Source organism: Panthera onca, chromosome D2, assembly GCF_046562875.1.
Source record: "Panthera onca isolate mPanOnc1 chromosome D2, mPanOnc1 haplotype 2, whole genome shotgun sequence".
NCBI classification, from domain to species: Eukaryota; Metazoa; Chordata; class Mammalia; order Carnivora; family Felidae; genus Panthera; species Panthera onca.
In genome coordinates this window covers 42,535,602-42,561,754 of record NC_138349.1, presented here as the reverse complement: position 1 = coordinate 42,561,754, position 26,153 = coordinate 42,535,602, and the positions used below count along the sequence as shown (strand labels likewise).

The following is a 26,153-nucleotide window of genomic DNA, read 5'->3' as shown; positions in this document are numbered from 1 at the left end:
TTTTAGAATTTAAAAAAAACCCTGGGGCATCTGGGTGGCTCAGTTGGTTAAGCATCCGACTTCAGCTCAGGTCATGATCTCACTGCTTGTGAGTTTGAGCCCCGCGTCGGGCTCGGTGCTGCCAGCTTGGAGCCTGGAGCCTACTTCAGGATCTGTCTCCATCTCTCTGCTCCTCCCTTGCTTGTGCTCTGTCTCTGTCTCTCTCAAATATAAAATAAAACTTAAAAAAAATTTTTTTTTTAATTTAGAATTAAAAAAAACCCTTAGATCTTGCACGTGAAATTCTTAACTTTCAAGAATTGTGGTTTCATTGGACTAAGGACCTAAATGTAAGAGCCAAAACCATAAAACTCTTAGAAAAAATGTAGGTGTAAATATTCATCATCTTATATTAGGCAACAGTTTCTTAAATATGACACCAGGGATGCCTGGGTGGCTCAGTGGGTTAAGCATCCAACTCCTGATTTCGGCTCAGGTCATGATCTCATGGTTCATGGAACTGAGCCCTGCATTGGGCTCTGTGCTGATAGTGTGGAGCCTGCTTGAGAATCTCTGTCTCCCTCTCTCTCCACCCCTCCCTGGCTTAGGCACGTGCACTCTTTCTCAAAATAAATAAACTTTAAAAAACGCTTAAATATGACACCACAAGCACAAAAGGTAGATAAATTTGTCTTTATCAAAATTAAAAACTTTTGTACATCAGAAGTACTCTCAAGATAGATATTGAAGTACCAATATCTTTTCATAGAATAAGTGAGTCCACAATTCAGGATAGAATTCTAAACTAGAGATATATATTTGGTCATCATCAGTGAGTAGGCAGTGTGAACATGGTAATCCCAGGATGGAAGTGAGAAGAGCAAAGGAAGGAGTCCTGGGGGAACGTCAGTCTCTGAGCACCGAGTAGAGAAAGGAAGGAGTGATCTGCAAGGTTGAAAGAAGAGTATGAGTTATCATAGAAGTTTCCCCACTTGACTCTAAGCTCCTTGAGGGCTCGACTCTGTCATGTTCCTCATTTTATCCCCAGTTCTGGTCATAAAGTAGGTTTCTGGTTGTCAAATGAAAACTGAGAAGTCTTAAGGAACAGTGGTCAGCAGTGTCAAATGTCTCAAATAGGTCAACGGACATAAGGACTGAGCAAACAAGGAGCTGATTGACGGTCTTTAGAAGAGCATCGATGGAGCGTCTGTGGTGGAGATAAATGCCAGATTGCTGATGATGAAGGGTGAAAGGTTGCGAGAAGGTGGAGACAGTAAGTGCAGACATTCTTTAAAAAAAAACTTGAAGGATAGTAGGTAGAGGGCATGCTGTATCAAGATGAGAGTGACTCCAACATGGTTATGCACTACACAGAAGTTGGCAGAAAGGGAGAAGTTGATACAGGCAAAAGGAAGTATGTGAGACTGAATGTTATCCTCAGGATTAGCGGGAATGGAGGGAAGATATAGGGCTGGAGTAGGAGTAGGAGTATAGTTTCTACTGACATAGGAGTAGCAGAAGGAGAGATGGTGTTGAGGAAGAAAAGTGTTTGGGTGGTAGGTGAGGGATTTGGGGCCTCCTTACACTTGATTAATTTTCTCAGTAAAGTGTGGGGAGGTTAAAGTCATTAGCTGAGTTTATCGAGTAAGAAAATAGTGATTGTAGGGGAGAGTTTGAGGAGAGGGGAGCATTTTCAGAAGGCCATTGGTGGAAATGAGAGGGCTAATGGAATGGATTACTTAGACGAATTGTAATGACACATATTTCATGGCTCTGGTGTATATAGTTGTATGAGTGATCTTCTCCCCCCATTATTTCTGAAGCAGAAATAATACTCTCAACCTGAGTGAGCAGACAAGTTGAACAAGTCCCCGTCTAATGGGCCAGTGTGGCAGAAAGGGAGGCAAGAGATTTCAGCAGTGACAGGGTTTAAAGCGATGGGCCATTGAGGCTAAGCTGAATAGGGGGTAACTTTTGAAACCGGAAAGTAGCAGCTGGGATATGAAGTGTCGAGACTGGATATTGGAATTTAAGATTAAGTTAAATTTCAGATTAAATAGGAGGAGCAGTTGCTGGTTATGACTGACTGCAAGAGCTGGTTATGGAGCAGATTTCTGAAGTAGAGAGAAAGTGAAGGTTACGGGGGTTGAACAGATAAGGGAACTGTAAAGCTAGGGTGTTAACAGGAGCCAGCTACAGAGGAAGTAAGTTGCTCAGAATGGTTCTAGGACAAGGGTTGGGAAGGTTATGAACTTTGTTCCAAAGTCTTTAGTGAACGTGGGAGAGTGACCAAGAGGTCAGTCGATGACAGAAACAAGGAGAGAAAGGCAGGAACAGGACATAAACCTCTACAGAGGTACTTTTATATGAGGGTAAAGAACTGCATTGGTGAACAAAGAATGACCTCCATGCCTCACCTTGGCTGAGCAGGAGAAAGAATAGCTTGCATTCAGATTTTAGTTTAGACAGAAAGACTGCTGGAATGTTATTCAAATTGGTTCAAGGTTTAGGGTATTTGTTTACAGTGGAACATGTAAAGGGTTATCAGGAAATATAGCTATTGGACATGTGCGCTAGTCGAGGAGGGGGAGTACACACCAGAAATGAGATCAGAGTGCAGCAACAAAGAGGAATTAAATTGGAGGGGCTTAGGTTTGGATGATTGTGGTAGTGATGAAAAACATGGTAGTCTTAGCTGGTCTCAAAATTTTTATTGATTTTGTGGGAAAATGTATTTATGCTGACAGACTGAGATACTGGTTGTGCACAAAACTGGATGACTTCATTATTTTCAGGTCTACTTAGCAATGTTTAGCAATCTGTGGCCTTTGCTCAGCATGTCATGAAGAACCCTAGCACGGAGGTGTTTTCTTCTTTGGCAAGGCCTAGCCCTGGTAAGGAGGATGGCAGGGCAGAAGCAATTGGTGGTCACGTGATCTTTTGACCAGGACAAACTTGTCTCTAAGGGGTGGGTAGGTAGGTAGAGATAATCCTGAGTCCAAATTGGGGTGAGAAATCATGTCATCAGTCCTTTGGAAAACCTGATGCCAGCTTGAAGGGGTATGTAAAAAATTCTGAGTCCCAAAAGGAGGGACTAGCAGTAAGGATGATTAATGATCTTCTTCATGACTTAAAAATTTAATACTATTGCAGCAGTATTTAAGTCATATTTAAGTTAAAAAGTATAACCTGAAATGCTACATATTAAATGTCTATTTTTAAAATTAGAAAATGTGTCAAATTATAAAGTTGCAAAATAATACTCTCAAAATTTTACCTCTCCCAAAATGCCTTTCTTGAAGCCAAAGGTTTTACGTTGATCTTTGGCATATTAAAAAAAAATTTTTTTAATGTTTATTCCTGTTTGAGAGAGAGAGACACACACACACACAGAGTACAAGCAGGGGATGGGTCAGAGAGGGAGACACAGAATCTGAAGCAGGCTCCAGGCTCTGAGCTGCCAGCACAGAGCTCGACGCGGGGCTGGAACTCACAAACCACGAGATCATGACCCGAGCCGAAGTCGGGTGCTTAACCGACTGAGCTACCCAGGTGCCCAATCTTTGGCATATTTAAAATATGCTTTCAGACTTCCTCGGGGCAAGGAATACTTAGAAGCATGATGCATGGTGTTTTTGCACAGCCCTAAGAATATTGGTGTGCTCTTGAGCACTGACCTTGATAAGCACTGAGTAATGTACAGATAGAATTGTTGAATCATTGTATTGTACATCTGAAGCTAGTATAATACTGTGTGTTAATTATACTTCAATTAAAAAAAAGAAAGAAAATAAATTAAAAAAAGAAATAATTGGTATGTATGATTTCACTATACAAACCAAGAACAGTTCTCCCAGCAGAAAACATGATTTCTTTAGATATATAACTATCTCTGCCTCTCACAAAATAATAGATAATATTCAAAAGAAATCACATGCCACAATTTTTTAAAATCTTTTTAACCACTAGGCTGATCTGCCTCACATTGTTTCTTTTGTCATATTAGAGCTTTAGCTCAAAGGCAAGTGGTGGCAAGTAAGAGTTAATGACAATTTGGAGAGAAAAATTCAACCTTTAAAAAAAATTGAACCTTTTATTTTTTTGAGTTTTCAAGAAATGTTTTAACAGTAAGATGCACTCAGTAAAGAAAACTTGGACAATGTAGGATGTTAGGAAGGAAGGGTTACCTATGGCTCAAATCAACCACACTTGGTATTTTGGTGTCTTTCTTTTTAGATTGAGTTTTTCTCTTAAATTTTGATTATTTGGTGTTTTGTTGGTTTGTTTGTTTTAGGTAAATAATTATGCTTATACTGTAAACCTAAACTAGTAATCTGCTTTTTCACATAGCATTGTTCATAACCTTCATAACATCATTTGTAATGACTACACAATACAATGAATATACCACTCTGTATTTAACCCTTCCCCTAAAATTAGACTTTCTGAGTATAGTTGACCTTGAACAATACAAGTTTGAGCTACGCAGGTCCACTTATATGCAGGTTAAAAAATTGTCTATTTATTTTGAGAGTGAGAGAAAGCCCATACACATGTTAGCAGGGGTAGGCTGGGGGGGTGGGACAGGGGGTGGTGGGTAGAGAGAGAGGGAGAGAGAGAATCCCAAGCAGACTCCATGCTGTCAGCACAGAGCCCAATGTGGGGTTCAACTCATGAACCGTGAGATCCTGACCTGGGCCGAAACCAGGAGTCAACACTTACCCAACTGAGCCACCCAGGCATGCCCATGCAGATTTTTTTCAACAAATGCAATGTAGTACTGTAAATGTATTTTATCTTTTTTAGGATTTTCTTAATAACATTTTCTTTTCTCTAGCCTACTGATTCTAAGAATAGAGTATATAGTACATACTACATACCAGTAGGTATTTTATCACCTGTTTTTATACCTACCAGTAGGTTTTAATCACCTGTTTATGTTATTGGTAAGGCTTCAGCTCAACAATAGCTATCAGTTAAGTCTTTGGGGCGTTAAAAGTTATGGTCAGAATTTTGACTGTGTAGGAGTTGATGCCCCTAACCTCTGCTTTGTTCGAGGGTCAACTGTATTTCTTTTCTTTTCTTTTCTTTTTTTAGAGAGAACGAGCATGCAAGTGAGGGAGAGGGGCAGAGGGAGAGAGAATCTTAAGCTCCACACTCAGCACGGAGCCTACATGGGGCTCGATCCCATGACCCTGGGATCGTGACCTGAGCCAAAATCAAGAGTTGGACACTCAACCAGCTGAGCCACCCCAGGCACCCCAAGAGTCAACTGTATTTCTAATTTTTTAGAATATTAAACCATGTTACAATATGTGTATTTGCATACAATTTTATTGTGTATTCTTTATTTATTTGCATAGTATAGATTCTTGGAAATGGATTTGTTTGATCAAAGGCTGTACACATTTCTGAAGATCCTGACACATATTGCTTAGAAAAATTCTTAGTGATAGGGTGGCATGGTTGGCACTTCCAGCAATGACTGTAAATTTCACAAATGGGCACAGTAAACATCAAATGCAAAAACACCATCTGAATATTGACTTTAAATCTATACAGGGGATATGAGACTTACATAGATGGCCATATCTTGATAATGGGAAACATTTTTTGTTCTTATTCAGATGATTGCAGGCTGGATCATGACTGAATAGGTAACACACAGTATTTTGGATAATTGAATGAATGATCTGATGATCAGTCCATCCAGCAGTATGTTTACAATCATACATGTAGAACAGAATTGCTTATATTTTTACATTTGCTACTGAAGGTTTATTCAGTTTTCCTGGCAGTTAACTTTGGAGTTTAGGGGGCAGTATTTAATGGATTGAAGCCAATGCAGGCTATGGAATGGAAAATAAAATGGTATTTCATTCCACTACATGTATGGGTTCTGGGCACTGAATCCATGTGCTGGAATCTGTAAGGAGGTATTACTAGTTTATTTTTAAGGACAGCCAAATAGAAGAGACAGGTAGGGCAGGGCATAGGGGAAACAGCACTTCCACGCCCATTCTGGACACGTCACCCTTCCAGCACCTTGATGTGTTCACCAACTGGGAAGCACCAATCTTGTTTTTGTTCTTGTTTTTTTTTTTTAACATTTTATTTTAGTGATGGAATTCTCTATTATTTCTCAGAGTATGGTTTTTTGTTTTTTGTTTTAAAGACATTAACCAGAGTGTCTGGGTGGCTCAGTCAGTTAAGCGTCCCACTTTGGCTCAGGTCATGATCTCATGGTTTGTGGATGTGACCCCGCATCAGGCTCTGTGCTAACAGTTTGGAGCCTGGAACCTGCTTCAGATTCTGTGTCTTGCCCCTCCCCCACTCATGCTCACTTTCTCTCTCTCTCTCAAAAATAAATAACCATTAAAAAAAATTAAAAAAAAAAAACCACATTAACCAGTCTTTTTGATGGGCTGCGAAAAAGTGGGTTCCGTGATGTAATTTTGAGAGGAAACTGCATACTATATCCCTTCCCCATTTGGTGATTAATAATGAGCATCAATTTTCAGCAGCTTAGTAAAGACTCAGGGCAATGATATATTACCACTGACAATTTAACATTTATTGAGTACTTAGTATTTTGAGGCTCTGTTCTAACAATCCCATATATATTAATCTTTACAACAAGTCTGTCTTCTGCAGTTACCTCCTTTTGTTTACAGAGGAGAGAACTGAGGTCCAGATTGGTGAAATAACATGCCCAAAGTCACTGTCATGGCTTAGTATGTAGAAGAGCCAGGACTCAAACCCAGATAGACTGACTCCAGAAGACTTTTAAGCACTATGTTGTACTATTTGTAACTGGAAAGAAGACTGGCTTAGTGTTAAGTCTGGCATTTCTTTCCATATCTTTATATTATCTCATTATCTTTCCATATTTTTATAGGGATTGGTTTTTCATGGAGTTAACCGGGAAGTGCTACCTTAAGCCAGCCTACACTGGTCCAGTCTCTTAAACACCATTGTTTTAGAATAGAACTTTTCCTTTTCCTTTTTTTCTTTTTTAACTTAATTCTCTGTTGATAATATTCAGTATTATGTTTATTTTTTAATTTTAAATGTTATTAAAAGACTATTATTTTAACTTTAAGACACTTTATATTCTCTTTCACAGTGACCTTCCCAGGAATTTTTAATAGGTCAACATCACCCTATACTACTTTTGAGGTACTAAATCAGTTTATAATCCAAATCACTATGTTACTCTGCTTTCTCTGCTATTATTATTATTATTATTATTTTTTTTTTTTAATAAAATTTTCTTTACAAGGTAAGAAACTGATAGCTTTTTAGTGCTCTGGAACATGATGATAACTAACATCTGAATTTGAGCTTTGGCTCTGCCTCTCTGAAAGCTGTGTGACCTTAGAAAACTTATTTCACTTCTCAAAACTTCTGTTTCTTCCTCTAAAAGACAAAGTTAATATCTTGCACGGTGGCTATGAGACTTAAATAAGATTCATGTCATGTCTGGTACATAGAAAGCTCTCAGTAAATGTTGCTTGCCCTCAATTCTATACTATGATTGAATTGCAAAAACAATTAGAAAAGAAAGGTCAGTTTTAAATTTGAACTGTCTCAATGTTATGCTGACATCAGCTCCATTTCTGATAAAGTGATGTTGTCCTGATACAGGTTGTATGGGAGTTAAAACCAGTTTCCTTCTGGCTTTCCAACTGACATAATAAGCAAAGCCTGACTGGGCAAACATAGGCCTATTTATTAGATCACTTATTATTAATGTTAAACCAGCTCTGGTGCTGACTTATCCTGTTCTTTTTGAAATTTCACTGTTGTCACTTAACATCTGATAGACCTTTAGAAGCTTCATAGAATGCTAAAGGGTTTAATTCATCTTTCAGAACATGTGAAGTGTATTTTCCAAAGTGGTCTTCTCCATCCAGCAGTACGTTCAAAATCATGCATGTAGGACAGAATTGCTTCTATTTTTACATTTGCTACTAGAGTTTGTTCAGTTTTCCTGGCAGTCAGCTTTGGAGTTGAGGGGGCAGTACTTAACACATCTAACCAAAGCATGAATAATTATTTAAAAAAATTTTTTTACATTCATTTATTTTTGAGAAACAGAGTGAGACAAAGCGTGAATGGGGGAGGGGAAGAGAGAGGAGACACAGAATCCGGAGCAGGCTCCTCCAGGCTCCAAGAAAGCTGTCAGCACAGAGCCTGATGTGGGGCTCGAACCCACAAACTGTGAGATCATGACCTGAGTCGAAGTTGGACGCTCAACTGACTGAGCCACCCAGGTGCCCCAGCATGAATAATTATTTAAAACAAAGCTATTGGGGCGCCTGGGTGGCTCAGTCGGTTAAGCGTCCGACTTCGCTCAGGTCATGATCTCACGGTCCGTGAGTTAGAGCCCCGCGTCGGGCTCTGTGCTGACAGCTCAGAGCCTGGAGCCTGCTCCAGATTCTGTGTCTCCCTCTCTGTCTGACCCTCCCCCGTTCATGCTCTGTCTCTGTCTCAAAAATAAATAAACATTAAAAAAAAAATATTTAACACAAAGCTATTAAAGGAAAAAATCTACAGGGATTTTTCAGTTTCACAATGACTCACTCCTTAAGTGAAAAGAAAATGGGTTTGGTTTGAGCTGTATGTGGGGGGATCTCTAATATTCTATTCTAAGTGCCTCTTCTAGCCCTGAAATCTAGTAAGCACCGAGTAAATATGTATTGATGAACTGAATTTGATTTCTAATCCCAGTTCTGTGCCTTGTGATGTCTTTAAACTTGGACCTTCTTGAACTTTCTAAGCTTCAGCTTCCTCTTATGTAAAAAATGAAATACCGGTATTTATGTCCCAGGATTGTTGTAACAGTTCAATGGTCATGCCAGCACACATGTGGCATATAGTGGGCACAGAATGCATTGCATGTTTTTCCAGACACCTCACTTTACTCTTTAATAATGTTCTTCTCAATCGCTTTTTTCTTTCTCATTTCCTAACCACTTGGAAACCGTGTTCAGGAGAGAATATGAACGTTTGCCAATTGAACTGAAAATATATTCTTTTGTAGTCAACACTCAGAATGTTTTGGCAAAAACAGTTGTATGCCCAACAGACCTTGGTTTCAATTCTGGCTTTACAACCTACTGTTGTGAACTTAGATAAGTTAGTTAACCTGTCTTGTAAAGTATCATGAGGTTGAAATAAGTAATAATGTATATAAAGCAAATGGCTCTATTTGGAGCAAATGGTGAGACCATGACCTGAGGCAAAGTCGGATGCTTAACTGACTGAGCCACTCAGGCACCCCTGCAGCCATAAGGTTTTTAAAGGGCTGCCAAAATAATCCATGTTTCTCTGATAGGATGTCAATGTCTATTTTTTGTGACATAGAGTTTCTTGTATTAATTGAGATGTAATTCACATAACGAAAAGTTTCAGTGGTGTTAAGATGTTCACAGTCTTGTGCAGCCACCCCACATCTAGTTCCAGACCTTGTTCATCACCCCCAAAGGAAACTCTGTACCCATGAAGCAGTCGCTCCCCATTTCCCCTTTCTCCCAGCCTGTGGCAGCCAATAATCCGTTTACATATCTATGGATTTGCCTATTCTGAATATTTCATGTAAATGGAGTTGTACCATATACTGCCTGGTGTGTCTGGTTTCTTTCACTTTGCAGGTTTTCTAGTTTTGTCTTTGTTGTGGTACATATCAAATTCTTCATTCATTTTTAGGGTGGAATAATACTACATTGTATGGATATACCACATTTTATTTATCCATCCAGTTGGATGTTTGAGTTGCTTCCACTTTTTGGCTATTGTGCATGATGCTACTATGAACATTTGTGAAAGTTTTTGTGTGGACGTAAGTTTTCACTTTTTCTTGGTATATAGCTAGAATGGAATTACTGGGTCATATGGCAACTCTATGTTTAACTTTTTGAGGAACGACCAGACTTTTTCCAAAGCAGTGACATCATGTTATGAAGTTTTTAATGCTAAGATACTTGGAAAAATGAGAAAAACGTTTATTAAAATGTTAACCTGAGAATATTATGACAAGCCAGATGGATGTGTCAATTTGCCTATAAAATATATTGAAATCATAGAAAGAGTGTCAAATTCTTTATGCCCTCTTAATCTTTATTTCTTAATCCACCTAATTCTCCTAAAAGTTTGGAATATGCTTGCAATTAATGATGTTTACTTTTTTCACATAAGGATAGATCTCTAAAAGTGATACATTAATGGTTCCTGCTCTGCTTTTCCTTAGTGAGTTTCATGTTTTATTACATAGGTTACCAATGCAGAGACATTGCACATTGCTCTTTTTACAGAAAACATTCTTGAAATGAAAGTCAACATAGATTTAATTAATTATGATTAAATTTTCTTGGATGTACAAATATTTTTCAAAAATATCACATATAGACCTCACTTAAAAATCTTTAGTTGTGTTCATGTAGTCGGTGGTCTAGGTATGCTTTTGTCTCCTCAGCTGATGACATGACCTGTGTCTCTGCTTCTGTTGTCAGTAGTCATCATCAAGTAGTCTTCAGCCTCCTACCTTTGTTCTAACAAATATTTAGATAGCCTTCATACATTTACATATGATGAAAGCATTATAAAGAAATAAAGTAAGTTGGTTTTATTGGGGGTTTAGAATTTTAGAGCAGGAAGAGTGCTCAAGAGAAATAACATTGATGGAGTAATTTATGATACTAGATTGGAGCTTAAGCAGTTTCCATGCTTTATCTCATTTAAGGTGACAATCTATATGAATTTTGTGTTTGGAAGAAGAAACGTGATGATCAGTCATTCAAAAAAGCTTGAAGTGAGCTCTCTCTCTCTCTAGCATAAATTAATCTTTATTCCTGTTTGGGTATATTATACAGATTGAATTGTTTTTTTTAGAGTAATGAAAAATTAAAGGAGTTCTTTTTAAGGTAAATTTCTCTCAGGTTTTAAACTATGAAAATCAGTATCATTGTGCATATTGGATATGTTTACTAAATTCTATAATTTTAACCTATAATTTTCAGTTATTTTTGCAGTTATTTTGGTGCCTAAAATAATTTGTTATTGTGTTGGGTAACTTTATCTATTTTGCTTCTGAAATATCAAAGAGTAGGTAGTTCCATTTGAGCTACAGAAATACTGGGTTTTAATCAGATCTTTTTGTTTGAATATCGTTTCTTTTAATACGGGGTGGGGTTTTTTTTTGGTATTTTTGGGGAACATGGTATTAAGTTTGCAGTTGATAAGCTTCTGTACTAACTTGAAGTAGTACAGAAACTGAAAATCAAAAATCTACCTCAAAAAATTAAAAATAGGATGACCATTTGATCCAGTGATTCCGCTTCTGGGGATATATCTGAAAGAAATGAAATCACTATCTTAAAAGAGTCATCTGTACCCCCTTATTCACTGCAGCATTATCTATAATACTGAGGACATGGAAACAACCTAAGTGTCCATCAGTGGCTGAGTGGATAAAGAAAATGTGACACACACACACACACACACAGACACACACACACACACACACACACACATTGGAATATTCAGTCATAAAAAAGAAGGAAATCTTGCTGTTTGCAAAAAAAAAAAAAAATGGAACGTGAAGGCATTATGCTAAGTGAAAGACAAATACTGTATGATCTCATTTACATGTGGAATCTAAAAAACCAAAGGCCCAGACACAGAACCAATCTGTGATTGCCAGAGGTGGGGCATGGGGGAAATGTGTAAAGGTGGTCAAAAGGTACAAATTTCCAGTTATAACATAACTTAGTTCTAGGGATGTAATGTACAACATGGTGACTATAGTTAAAAATACCGTATTGAGGGGCACCTTGGGTAGCTTAGTCGCTTAGGCATCCAAGTCTTGATTTCAGCTCAGGTCATGATCTCAGGGTTGTGAGATCTAGCGAGCCTGTGTCTGGCTCTGTGCTCATCATGGAGCCTGCTTAAGATTCTCTCTCCCTCTGTTCCTTCCTAGCTCACGTGTGCTCTCTCTCTTAAAAAAAAAAAATACTATATTGCTTGTTTGGAAGTTGCTAAGAGAAGAATAGATCTTAAATGTTCTCATCACATTTGTGATGAAAAAAATTGTAACTATGTGGTGATGGGTGTTAACTAGAATTATCATGATCATTTTGTACTATATGTACATAAATTGTTATGCTATATACCTTAAACTAATACAATATTATATGTCAATTAAATCCCAATAAAACTAGGGAAAAAACCTTTCCAGATAAAATGTTGATGGCTGCTATTAAAAGGGAAAGAAATCAGGGAAGTTTTGAAGGTCAAGTTTTATATTCGGAAAACCCAATTTAGTGATTTTTATATACTTAGCAATAATATGAGTGATCTCTGACCAAAATATGATTTCTAAGGAGGAATGACTATTATGTCGATGGAGTATCTGCTGACACTGTATTATTCTTGGTGTTCAAACTGGGCTTGTTGCCAGGATAAAGGAAGATGTTCCTTCAGTTGGAAATTATAATGCATTTCTCCATAGGAAAGAGTATGGTTAAAGCTGGACTCTTAATTCTAGGTATTCATTCATTAAGTAAATATTTTAAGCTCCTGAGAGAAGGCGGCTACTTTGTTTTATATGGTTTATGTTTAAAAGGATACAAAGATGAATGAAACCAGATGTGGCATATAATGTCTAATCTCAAATAAGAGCTATTTTTTTTTTTTTTTTTTTTTACTAGCTGTGGGAGCACAAAAGAAGTGGTTTTATTTCTTTTTCTATGGTTTTTAGGTACTTATGGACTTACTATGGTGATTGCTCAGGGTCTCAACTTTATTTCATAATTTTGTTTCTTTGGAAAAATGATTCTCAAGCTTTTTAACAATGTATAATTGAACTTGGAGAAGACAATCTGTGCATAAGTTGGAGACTTTGCTTATTTTGAAATGGAAAAATTCTTGCCTCAGGATTACTGAGTTAATGTACAGTTGGTACAAAGTTTTCAATTCTAATTGCTGATTTGCTTAGTGAGTGAATGATTGATCATAATCAACGAAAACCTGTAAGATAAAGCATGGTGACCTGGGTAGTTTTTCTGGTACAGTCAATACTTTAGTGTGATAAATATTTTTTAAAACAATTTCTCTTTCTCTTGGATAGTCAGTTTATCTCCCTCCCTCTTTTTTAGGAGACATCTGTGAAAGGGTTGGAAGCCTTGATGTTTGAGTAGACAAGGTAACTCTTCAAGTAAACTCTTCAGTATTGTGATAGTTGAATTGGCTGATTTGATATCAAAAAAGAATTAGGTTATTTAAAGAAGAGTGAATTATTAACTGTGTTAATAATATTTATATCTAACATCGCTATAAGCACTTCATGTGCATTATCTTGATTTAAGCCTACCAGTGGTCCTGTGAGAGATACTGTTACGCTCACTTTACTGGCTAGGGACATGGAGCCCAGAAACTTACGGATTTCTGTTGTTGATGCTGAGCATTGGACCAGAGTTTTGGTAGCATGGAAGTAATGTTACTTCCTTCTTACTCTTCCCCCACCCCACCCAAACTCATTCATTCTTGTCATTTTTTACTTTATGGGACAATTTTGTCAGACTTCTTTGTTTCCAGAGGTCAGATTTAGTTGTCAAGGTGGATTTTCTATACTCTTTCCCCATCTTCCATATTCTTCTATGTATATATTTTTTCAAGTTTATACAGTTCAGCAAGTTAGATAGTTTGTCAGGGATTGTTCAAACAGGAATTCTCAGTCCCCGCCTTCATTCCCCTTTCTCTGAGGTAGCTATCCTCAACTCTTAGCTGTTTGGGATTTACCTGTGGGTTTTTAAGTAATATCTTTGACATACTGACATTACCTGACTTTTCAGTTGAGGGGATAACTTGTGTATAGGAATTTCTGGGTCATTATCATCACTAACTCAACTCAGAAATTTCTACCAGTTGCCCAAAGTTCTGTTTTCTCTCACATCATTTATTCTGTTAGCATCGTCATCTTGAAGAAATGCCTCCCAGGGCAAGGTGCTCTGGTGTGGGGTAGCTTCTGTTTTCTGAGAGCCCAGCTATCATTCCAGGGGTTCTCTTTTCTTTTGTGTTGGATCTTCTATTTCTTCTCTCCTGAGTTGTCTTCTTTCCCAGTTCACTCCCACATTTCACTGAAGAAAGGGAATAGGAACATATTACTTGATACGTTGCATGTCTGAAAGGACCTTAATTTTTCTCTCAACCTTGATTAATAGTTTGGCTGTGTATTATTGTCAGACTGGAATCATTTTCTTTCAGAATTTTGATGATTTTATTCCACTGTCTTCTAGCTTATACTGTGGCTGTTGAAAGTTTGAAATCATTAACTCCTCATCCATTGTAACCTATTTTTCCATCTTGGGAAGCTTGTAGGATTTTCTCTTTGTTTCTACTGCTTTGACATTTCAAAAAGATATGCTTTAGTATAAGTGTACTTTTGTAATCCATTATGCTGTGCATTCTGTGTTTTCAGACAGGATCGGGTGCATTCAGGGTGGTATGGTCATAGACGGCATTCTGTATTTTCAGTTAGCAAACTTACGTTAGTTAACTTTGGGACATTTTCTTGAATTATTTAATTGACTTTTTTTTCCTCTAGAGCCTCTACTATACAGATATTAAATTATCTTGAGTGGACTTCCAATTTCCTTATTTATTTATTTATTTATTTATTTATTTTTATTATCATCTATTTTATTCTCTATTCTTTCTGATAAATTTCCCTAAGTTTAATTCCCAAGGTCTCTTTTATTTTATTAAAAAAAATTTTTTTTTAATGTTTATTTATTTTTGAGACAGAGAGAGACAGAGCATGAACAGGGGAGGGGCAGAGAGAGAGGGAGACACAGAATCTGAAACAGGCTCCAGGTTCTGAGCTGTCAGCACAGAGCCCAATGTGGGGCTCGAACTCACGGACCGTGAGATCATGACCTGAGCCGAAGTCGGACGCTTAACCGACCGAGCCACCCAGGAGCCCCTCCCAAGGTCTCTTTTATTTATTTATTTATTTATTTATTTATCTATTTATTTATTTATTTTTTTTTTTAAATTTTTTTTTTTTAACGTTTATTTATTTTTGAGACAGAGAGAGACAGAGCATGAACGGGGGAGGGTCAGAGAGAGAGGGAGACACAGAATCTGAAACAGGCTCCAGGCTCTGAGCAGTCAGCACAGAGCCCGACGCGGGGCTTGAACTCACATACTGTGAGATCGTGACCTGAGCCGAAGTCGGACGCTTAACCGACTGAGCCACCCAGGCGCCCCCCAAGGTCTCTTTTAAAAAGCATTGTATTTTGGAGGTGCCTGGCTGGCTCAGTTGGAAGAGATTGAAGATACAAGGAAACCTAAATGAACCAAACTCCAGAAAGTAATGAAAGCTTCACACTAGAGAAGAAACCCATCGCTGCTCTGGGATAGAACAGCCCACAGAGGAGGAACCTTCCAGCAGCAGATGAGGGGAGAGGAGAAACCAGCCACACTTTGGCAGGGTGGGCTGGTGTGGGCTGGTGTGGATGGGCTAGTGTGGACGGGCTAGGATCCTGAGGAGCCCCGGCTGCTCTTATACCAAAGGGCAAGTCTGCACCTGGCCCCAGCTCTCACCTACAGGTCTTCCCTGAATGCTTAGGGGTAATGAGCCACACCCCTGGGGCAAGTAAATGGAGCTGACAGAGACCCTACCCGAGGCCCACAGAACTCCCCCCTAGTGCACAGCAACCACCTTCAGCAAGCAGGGGGTTGACCTGGAGAGATGAGAGAAACTCCCCAGAAGCACCCCAGGTTTTCAGTTATGGAGGAGGGCTGAAAGCAGGGAAACAGCTGGAGATGACCTTCCCCCAAGAGTCTGGAACTACTCTAATGGAAAACTCGATGCTTCCAGTCCCCAAGGAATGGGGACGGGGCAGGAGAGGTGAGAGAAACTCCTCTAATTCATTCCAGGCTTTCACACAACGTTGGAAGCTGCCCTCCAAAAGGAAGGCTGGGGAGGAAGAACAGGATTGAGAGAGATCTCGTGTGCTGCGGAAAGCAAGGTGTGGGACTGGAAAGTAAAGAAAATTCCCTAACAGATGGGAAAATCTGGCAGTCATGCTTAAAGCAGAGAGTGAGTTCCCAGTCTTTTTCTTTTTTTAAAATGAACTTCAGAGGTGCCTGGGTGGCTCAGTGGGTTAAGCATCTGACTCTTGATCTCGGCTCAGGTCCTGATCTCGTGGTTTGTGGGTTCGAGCCCTGCATCAGACTCTGTGCTGATGGTGTGGAACCTGCTTGGGATTCTGCCTCTCCTTCTCTCTGCACCTTCCCCACTTGTGCTCTCTGACTCTCTCTCTCTCTCTCAAAATAAATAAATAAACTTAAAAAAAATTAAAATGAACTTTATTTTTTGGAATAGTTTTAGTTTTATGGAAAAATCACAAAGGTAGTACAGAAAGTTCCCTTATGCCCCACACCGAATTTCCTCTATTATTAACACCTATAGTAGTATGGTATATGTACTGTAAGTAATGAACTAATATTGATATGTTATTTTTAACTAATATCCATACTTTGTTCATATGTTCTTTGACTTTACCTAATGTCCTCTTTCTGTTCTAAGATCCCATCCAGGGTTCCACGTTACATTTAGTTTTCATGTTTCTTTAGACTCCTCTGGGCTGTGGCAATTTCTCAACTTACCTTGATTTTGATGACCTTGACAGTTTTGAGGAGTATTGTTGAGGCATTTTGTAGAATGTCCCCCTATTAGTATTTGGCTCATATTTTTCTCATAATTAGGATGGGGTTTTAGGTTTTGGGGAGGAAGACCACAGAGATTAATTGTCATTTACTACACATCGTAGTAAGGGTACATGACCTAGTGGTGTTGATGTTGAGCTTCAGCATGTGATGGAGGTAGTGTTTTTTAAGTTTCTCCTTTTCCCTCTCTTTCCATGCTGTACTCTGTGGAAGGAAGTCACTTGTGCAAAGCCCACACTTAAGAAGTGGGTAGTTACTCTTCCTGTCCTTAAGGGTGGAGTATCTGTGTAAATTATTTGGAGTTTTCCTGTGCGGGAAATTTGTCTCTTTTCCCCTCATTTATTTATTTGTTCAATCATTCTTTTAACAGTATGGACTCATGGATATTTATTTTGTACTTGAGGTTATAATCCAATACTACTGTATTTTGTTGGTGAAATTGTTCCACTTCTGGCCATTGGGAGCTAGTTCAATTGGCTCCTATGCCTCTTTGACATACCCCCATCAGTGTGTGTGTGTGTGTGTGTATGGCCACTTTTTTTACTTTTTGGCACTGCTGATGCTCCAGGTTTATCTTCTATATTTCCTGCCACGGTCCTAGAGTCAGCCTTTTCTCCAAGGAGCCCTGGTTGCTTTAATTGGTGAATGGAGAAACCAAGATCTAGGTGTTAGATGTGCTTGTTGCTACTGAGATGTTGTGCCTATAGGCCCTCTCAGCTGACAGAGCCAGGAAGTATACTAATCTGTATATATACAAATGAGTTCATATTGACATATCCAACTCAAATCCATTGCCACATAGATCATTCTAAATTCCTCCCCTTGTTTATCTGTAAATTCTTACTCCAGTAGTGAGAAACCTGTTTCACACCATCTGCCATCTGTTTACTTAAATTGTTCAATCACAGTGTACACATAAAAGCACTCCCACAGTTTTGAAAGCCCATGGCTTAGCTGTGAAGCACAGGCAGATCTCTGAAATCCTACCTGGGCTTGGATTCCAGGCCCTGCTCTAGTGAAAGTACTGATTCCCACCCTCTAAATATTTGAAGCCAGTGATAGACTGTATCAAACTAATGCTGCATCCAAGCCCAGGCCCAGATTACTTACATATGAGGACATTCTAGTGGCCTGACAGAAGGGTAATGTCTCTTTCTAGAAGTAGAATATTACTTACCTCAACCATTAATGTATTTTTATACAGAATGTCTGTCTTATCATAAAAAATTACAAGACACAAGAAAAGGCAAGAAAATGTGGCCAAATATCAGGAGAGGAAATAACCGGTAGAAAGAGACCCAAAGATAATCCAGCTGGTGGAATTATCAGATAGGGATTTAAAGATAACTATGAAAAAAAGAATGCTAGAGGATCTAATGGTAAAGGTAGACATTATGCATGAAAAGATGGGGATTTTTAGCAGAGTCTTGGAAACTCTACCAAGGAACCAAACAGAAATTCTAGAAACGAAGGGGCACCTGAGTGGCTCAGTTGGTTAAGCATCCGACTCTTGGTTTTGGTCCAGCTCATGATCTCACGGTTCATGGGTTCAATCCCCACATAAGGCTCTGTGTTGACAGTGAGGAGTCTGCTTGGGATTCTGTGTCTCCTTCTCTCTCTCTCTGCTCCTCCTCTGCTTGCTCTCCATCTCTCTCTCAAAATAAATAAAAAATAAATAATAAATAAACTTAACAAAATTCCAGATATGAAAAATACAATATTAGAAGTGAAGAATGTGTCACATGGGCTTAATATCTTCTTAACATATCAGAAGAAAGGATCAGTGAATGTGAAGACTTGTTGATGGAATATATCCAAATTGATAAACAAGAGAACAGAGAGTTGGGGAGAGGGAGGAAAGAACTCTTCTACCTATGGGATAATGTCAGTCTAATGTGTTTATAACTGGAATTTTAGAAAGAAGAGAGAAGTGGCAGAAGACATATTTGAAGAGACCATGGTCAAGAACTTCTAAAATTGATGAAAGACTTTAGTTGACAGAATCAAGAAGTTCAGCAAGCCCTAAGTAGTCTAAACGCAAAACAAAACAAAAGCAAACCCAACAACAACAAAATTCCAGACCTACGCACATCATAATCAAACTACTGAAAACTAAAGAGCAGATTGCACAAGCAGCCAAATAGAAGATACAGTATATACATGGGAATAACAGTATGGGTTATGGCTAACTACTCATCAGAAAAAACTGGAGGCGGGGTGCCCAACTGGGTGGCTCAGTTGGTTGAGCATCTGCCTTTGGCTCAGGTCATGATCTCGTAGTCTGTAGGTTCATGCCCCGTGTGAGACTCTGTGCTGACAGCTCAGAGCCTGGAACCTGCTTTGGATTCTGTGTCTCCCTCTTTCACTGCCCCTCCCCTGCTCGCTCGCTCTCTCTCTCTCTCTCTCTCTCTCTCTCAAAAATAAGTAAAAACATAAAAAAAATTAAAAAAAAAAAGAAAAAACTGGAGGCTTAAAGACAATGGGATGATAGCCATAAATGTGCTGAAGGTGAAAAAAAAAAAAAAAAACAAAAAACCCTGTCAACCTAGAATTCTATGTTGAGCAGAAATAGTCTATAGAAATCAAGGTAACACAAAGATATTTTCACACAGATTAAAAAGTGACAGAATTTGGGTCATCTGGGTGACTCAGTCGGTTAAGCATCTGCCTCTTGATTTCAGCTGAGGTCATGATCTCATAGTTTGTGGAGTTGAGCCCCATGTTGGGTTTTGCACTGACAGTGTGGAGCCTGCTTGGGAACCCCTCTCTTTCTCTCTCTCTGTACCTCCCTGGCGTGCATGGCGCCTCCATGGCGTACTCTCTCTCTCTCTCTCTCTCTCTCAAAATAAATAAACTTAAAACAAAGATGAAAGAATTTGTCTCTAGTAGATCTGAACTGCCAAAAAGTGCTAAAAAATGTTCTACGAGGTAAAGATGAAAGAGACCAGATGGAACCTTGGGTATATAGAAAAGAACAAAGAACAGCAGAAATGGTAAATAGTGGCACAAATACATAGAAAAACTTTTTGGTACCTTTTTGGATAATGTATACACATAGGCTATTGGCTATGTATAATATATGCACACACACTATTGGCTATTTAAAGCAAAAATATTAACATATGTGGGGTTCACAACTTATATAGAAATAGAGTATAATACCATGAGGATGCCACAAGAGGGAAATGGAATTATGCTGTCATAAATTTCATAGACTGAATTAGTACACTTTTATTTGTAGGTAGACCATAATAACTTACAGCAGGTGCATATTTTAATCTGGAGAGCAACCACTAAAAAATAACACAGAGAGAGTTATTACAAAAATGGTACATCTTCGTGTGCAGGATCAACTGCTTTGAAAATTGCCCTCCTATTGTAAACTAGAAAACAGGATTAAAATATACGAAACAAGTATTTTTAGACATGGGAAAACAGTCAATGCAGGATGGCAAGCCTTGAAATAAATGACATGAGCACTATAGGTGCCCCAGCATACTGCCTGTAGGCACTTTCTAGATTGCAGCACAGAGTAAGGAAACCCCAGTGGAACCCAGGAGAGATTAGAGAAGTTAAGACAACTAGAATTTGTGGGGTAAAAAAACTGGAGCAGAGGGTACTACACAGAAATTCATAGAACTAGGAGATCTCTGGAGATCTATAGAAGGGTCCTTTAGAATCTTTTGTTGAATACTCATCTGCATATGCAAAGTATGAAACCACATAATGCTGGAGAAAGCCACACTGGAACTCAGTACACCAAACACTTCCAGGAGCTCACACAGAGATTGGAATAGTGTGTGTTTCTACTAGGCATGAAGGGAGGGACTGTTTCATACATGGACACTGGCTGGAAATCTTGGAGTGGGATTAAATTAGCCATAGACTGCAGCCCTATCTAAACTCACCCTAACAAAGCTCAGAAGCAAGTTAGGAAAGTGTCAAATGAATTGCAAGTAACTCAACCGTGTACCCAAACTAAATCCATCGCTCTTTAAAGGAATACAGCCAATACATAAAAGCCAACACCCAACAATTAGAATGTCCAGTGATGGAAGAATAATTTCTACCACTTTTATGTGTCAAAGGACTTGTATTTGGGGCATATAAAAAACTGCAAAAGCCCAACAGCAAAATGAGCAAAAGAGGAATAGTCCAGTAACAAAATGAGGAAAAGACATGAACAGACTTCCCAAAGGAGGATATACTAATGGCCAATAAACATTTGCAAAGGCTGCCAACATCACTTAGTCAACAGGGAAATAATGCAATGTAAACTCACACTGAGATACCATTTCACACTGTCTAGAATGACTAACAAAAGAAAGACTAAGTATACTAAGCACTGGGGATGATGTGATACAACTGGAACCATACATTGCTGGTGGTTGTGCAAAAGGGTACAGTTACTTTGGAGAACTGTTTGGCAGTTTCTGATGAAATTAAATACATATCTATCTGATGATTTGTCAGTTCTAGATATTTGATGAAGGGAAATGAAAAATATGTCCTTGAAATTATGAATTCAAAACTGTTCATAGCAGCCTTATTCACCATAGCTAAAAAAATTGAAAGCAACTGAAATGTCTGTCTATAGCAAAATGGAGAAAAAAAATTGCGATGTGTTCACAGTAGCCAACAACAGATTGGCCCAGCAACACAGATGAATCTCAAAACCATTGGGTGAAGTGAAAGGAATTAGACATTAATGAACAGAATATATGGTTTATATGAAATCCAAGAAAAAACAAAACTATTCTACACTGATAGAGATCAGGAAATAATTACAGACTGGAGAGGGAGGGAAATTGTTCAGAAAAGGACAGGGAAGGGGCATCTGACTGGCTTAGTCAGTAGAGCATCTGACTATTGATCTTCAGGTCATGAGTTTGAGCCCCATGTTGGGTACAGAGATTACTTGGGAAAAAAAAAAAAAGGACAGGAGAGAATTTCCTGAGGTCCATGCAAATGTGCCATATCTTGTTTCGGGTGATGGTTACATGGGTGTAGACACTTGTCAATAGTCACTGAACAGAACCCGTAAGTTCTGTGCCTATTATTGAATGTTTAACTATACTTCAGGTTTAAAAAAATAATAAACAAGAGTCTGGGGGAAGAATATTAATGCAAGTGTGCTTGGGTGCTGGGGTATACTTTAAGGATATTAAAGGTAAAAGGGAGAAAGTGTAAGGTTAGGTCAGGTAGGTAGCTCTGTCATCCGAAACTTTTTTTCAACCAGCTAAGCAACAGGTTTTAAAATTTTGAATATTTAATTTCTTGGAAGCTTATCATCTCCTTGCCAGGTGGTTAAAGTAAAAAGTGAGAGAGAAGATAGAAGAGGTGAGGGGTAGGGGGAGGAAGGGATGGGAGGCAGGGAGAGAGGATTGGGGCAGATAGGAAGGAAGGAAGGGATAAAAAAAAAGATGCTTTCTTAAAAGCCATTTATTATTTACTTCATTATTAAGTTACAGTGAACTTTCCCAGTGGAATCCTTTGATAGTGAAGCATCTTTATACTGAAGTTTTGTTTTTTTCACACCTCTTTAGATAAGTCAGTGTTTTGTGAGGATATTTCATGATTCAATGGCAGGGTCCTAGCTTGGATTCTAGGTGCACAGATGTGTGAAGACAGAAAAGGGACATCGAGAACAGTGGTTAGGAACATAGGCTCCTACTTCCTGCATTCCAGTCCCTGCTCCACTACCTTCAGATTGTGTGACCCGGGGCATGTGTTCAGAGTGAGCCGGAGGGGAAAAAGGGAAACCAATTAGACTATTATTGCCAATTATCCAGACCATGGTGGTTTGAACCAGGGCAGTGGCAGGCGAAGGTGGAGCAAAGTGGCCAAATTCTGAATGAATTTTAAAGGGAGGGCTAAAAGCATTTGATGACCAATTGGAAGTTATGAGAAAAAGAAAGCAATCAGTGAGGATGCCAGGCTCTTTGGCTTGAGGAACTGGAAGGATGAAGTTGCCGTTTGCTGAGTGTGACGTTTTATAAAGCAAGGTCATGGCTTAAGTTGCAAAGTTGTTTTTGTTTTGTTTTGTTTTTTCCCTTGATTTTGTTTTGTTTTTCATATTTTTAGGGAGTGGGTGGAGATGATAGCAAGCACAGGGGTTGGCAGGCAGACCCCTGGGACCCACCTTATGTGTATGAGATTGTGATTTCCTTTCTCAGAGTTTAGTCCTTTTGCTGTGGGGGAGGGGGATGTGAAGTGTGATATTTTAGGGTATATTTAGGATTTCTCATTCGACTGGAATTCCTGAGAAAGCATGAGCCTTGGACAAGTTAACATCTTGCTGTCTGAGATGTTTTGTGGGAAGACTGGATCCAGAAGTTTTAGTACCATTGTCTGTTGCTTCATTACCTAGAACTTGACAGCCATAGTCCCCTTTTTCCCCTTAGTTACCAAACATATTAATTCTTTTCTCTACCTCATTTAATTCTTTGTTGTGAGATTCTCAAATGCATATTATAAGTTTTAGATACTATTCAACCTAATTTCCATTAGTATTTCATTACTTAAGAAGTCATAAAGGAAAACTGAACAGAATGTTTCCTTTCTCCCTTAAATTGTTCCTATTATTAAAATGTTTCTGATAAAATGTATCAGGAAGCACACTCTTCACTGCTAGAGCATTTATTCATGTAGTTGTGTGGTTCTTAACTTGGTGACTGTAGAATTTATCTCTAAACCAGTGAAAAGGGAAACTGAACAGGACACCAGGATAGCACGCTTAACCTAGGACTCTTCTGGGCAAAGCCAAATGTCTGGCCACCGCATTCTTATGGTAAAAAAGCAGCTAGATTCAGGTTTGCTTCCTGTTTAAATTCTTGGACTTGACCGGGAGAAGGGTGAATGCCTGGAATAGGGAGCGGGAAGGACAAAGTCCTGCAGTGTTGCCGTAGGACTAAGGACGCTCCCTGCACTGTGTGGACCTTTCGTGGCTATGGGCCCATGACAGATGCCTCACTTGAAGACCAGAGTGTTGCAAATTAAGTCAAGGTTATGCAAGGAGATTTAGGGAATCAGTTGTCTGCTCACAGGTTTGTTTTAGTAGCTGTTAGTTTAGCTACAAGAATGAGTAATAGCTTTAAAAAAAAAAAAGAAAGAAAGAATGAGTAATAGCTTTAAACTTCAACTGCTTTTGTTTTTAGGACAAATACTGTATCTTTTAACCTTTCATAAGTCACCTAAAGTGTGGTGCTGTTCTGTCATCTTAAATGGGAAATTCTGGTACTAGCATTTAGTAGCTATTGATGATTGTTTGGAGTAGAGTTCAACATGAATGTACGTAATACATGGGTTATTAGTACTCCATGTCACTTCTTAGCACAATGACATAAGGTAACAAATTGGATTAATTAAATGAGGTTAAAGTGTAGAAAAGCTATTTTCTTTTTTTTTTACTACCACTTGTATCAGTTACTATGGAGAACACACATTTTTCTGACATAGGAGGGGAAATGGTTTTTAACTTCAAGGTAAATGGTGGTACATTGAATACTGTATTTTAAAATATAGGAGTGTCTAGTGGGTCAGTTGGTTAAGTGTCCGGCTTTGACTAAGGTCATAATCTCATAGTTCGTGAGTTCAAGCCCTGTGTTGGGCTCTGTGCTGACAGCTCAGAGCCTGAAGCCTGCTTCTGATTCTGTGTCTCCCTCTCTGTCCCTCCCCTGCTCATGTTGTCTCTCTCAAAAACAAATAAACATTAACAAAAAAAATTTTTTTAAATATAAAATTCTTCCATATACAATTTTCTATAGTCTCCTTGTTTTATATATCAGTATACTAAGGAAAAATATGATATTACATGTGTTCATGATTTTTAAAAATTTTATTTATTAAAAAATTTTTTTAATGTTTATTTTTGAGAGGGAGAGAGAGAGGGAGAGGGTCAGAGAGAGAGGGAGACACAGAATCTGAAGCAAGCTCCAAGCTCTGAGCTGTCAGCACAGAGCCTGATGCAGGGCTTAAACTCATCATGAACCATGAGATCATGACCTGGGCCGAAGTTGGCCACTTAACCGACTGAGCCACCCAGGTTCCTCAATTTATTTAAAGTAATCTATATCTGTGCTGAGCAGAGTGGCGCAGCAGAAGCGTACTGGGCCTGTGAAGTAATATATACCCAATGTGGGGCTTGAACTCACAACCCTGAGATCAAGAGTTGCATGCTTTTCCACTGAAGAGCTGGGCACCCCCTCTTCATGATTTTTTTTTTTAATGTTTATTTATTTTTGAGAGAGAGAGAGACAGAGCATGAGCAAGGGAGGGGCAGAGAGAGAGGAAGACACAGAATCTGAAGCAGGCTCTAGGCTCTGAGCTGTCAGCACAGAGCCCAATGTAGGTCTTGAATCCACAAACCATGAGATCATGACCTGAGCTGAAGTCAGATGCTTAACCGGCTGAGCCACCCAGGCGCACCCTCCTTTGTGATTTTTAAAAAAAATTTTTTTTTTTTTAATGTTTATTTATTTTTTGAGACAGAGAGAGACAGAGCATGAATGGGGGAGGGTCAGAGAGAGGGAGACACAGAATCTGAAACAGGCTCCGGGCTCTGAGCTGTCAGCACAGAGCCCGATGCGGGGCTCGAACTCACGGACCGCGAGATCGTGACCTGAGCCGCGAGATCGTGACCTGAGCCGAAGTCGGCGCTCAACCGACTGAGCCACCCAGGCGCCCCCCCCCCCTTGTGATTTTTAATGGCTGTGTATGGCTGTGGAGTTTGCCTTTGTATGGCTGTGACATAATTTATTTAACAGACCTCAATGGATGCACATTTTCATCACTTTTTATTTTATTTTTTTTAATATTTTACTATTTTTTTACTATTTTTTTCTATTTAGATATATCTAGGGAAATGCAAATGAAACAGCAGTAAACTACCTCACAATACCCTTACTAGTACAATTATTTTTTCAGATGCTAACAAAGTTGTATAAAGCTGGAACCCTCAGCTGTCCTGTGTGGCTTTATAAACTGTTCAGTTCTTTTGCAAATGACACAATAATACATTTTAAGAGCGGTAACAATGGACGTGTCTTTGACCCAAAAATCCTGCACCTGGGAGATTACCACAAGATAATAATTGAAACGTAATGGTCAATGCCCCAAATCATTTATTGCAGCAATGACTATAATAGTGACAAGTTAGAAACAAATTAATGAATTGGAGATTAATGGTTAACTAAATTAGATTCATCACTGAATTATTAAGCTAGCATTAAAAATGATTAGGAACATTATAGATTGACATACAACGGTGGCCATATAAAACCGTGGAAACAGAATACGAACTTATTTCAATTTTATAGTTACAACTATATAAAAATATACATAAAAAAACAAAACCTTGGAGGAAATACAATGGCTTGGTTTTTGTTTGTGTTACCAAGTGTGTGTGTATAGAGTGTCCAGGTTTTAAGACTAACATTTAC

General features: G+C 38.7%; 1 protein-coding gene across 5 annotated transcripts in view; it reads left to right on the top strand.

The window, feature by feature from the left end:
* Positions 1–26,153, top strand: part of SHLD2 (shieldin complex subunit 2) — an 83,558-nt gene that overhangs the window by 12,718 nt on the left and 44,687 nt on the right. For 3 of the 5 annotated variants that reach the window (XM_078434489.2, XM_060642261.3, XM_078434490.2), the window contains exon 2: positions 1,117–1,252. The exons of 1 other annotated variant lie outside the window; for it this stretch is intronic. In XM_078434489.2, the coding sequence (XP_078290615.2) occupies positions 1,216–1,252 (37 nt within the window). In that variant the 5' untranslated portion in view covers positions 1,117–1,215. Of the gene's footprint in view, positions 1–1,116; positions 1,253–13,136; positions 13,184–26,153 lie in introns of all 5 variants that reach the window. One more of the 5 variants, XM_060642264.3, reaches the window with a different exon arrangement.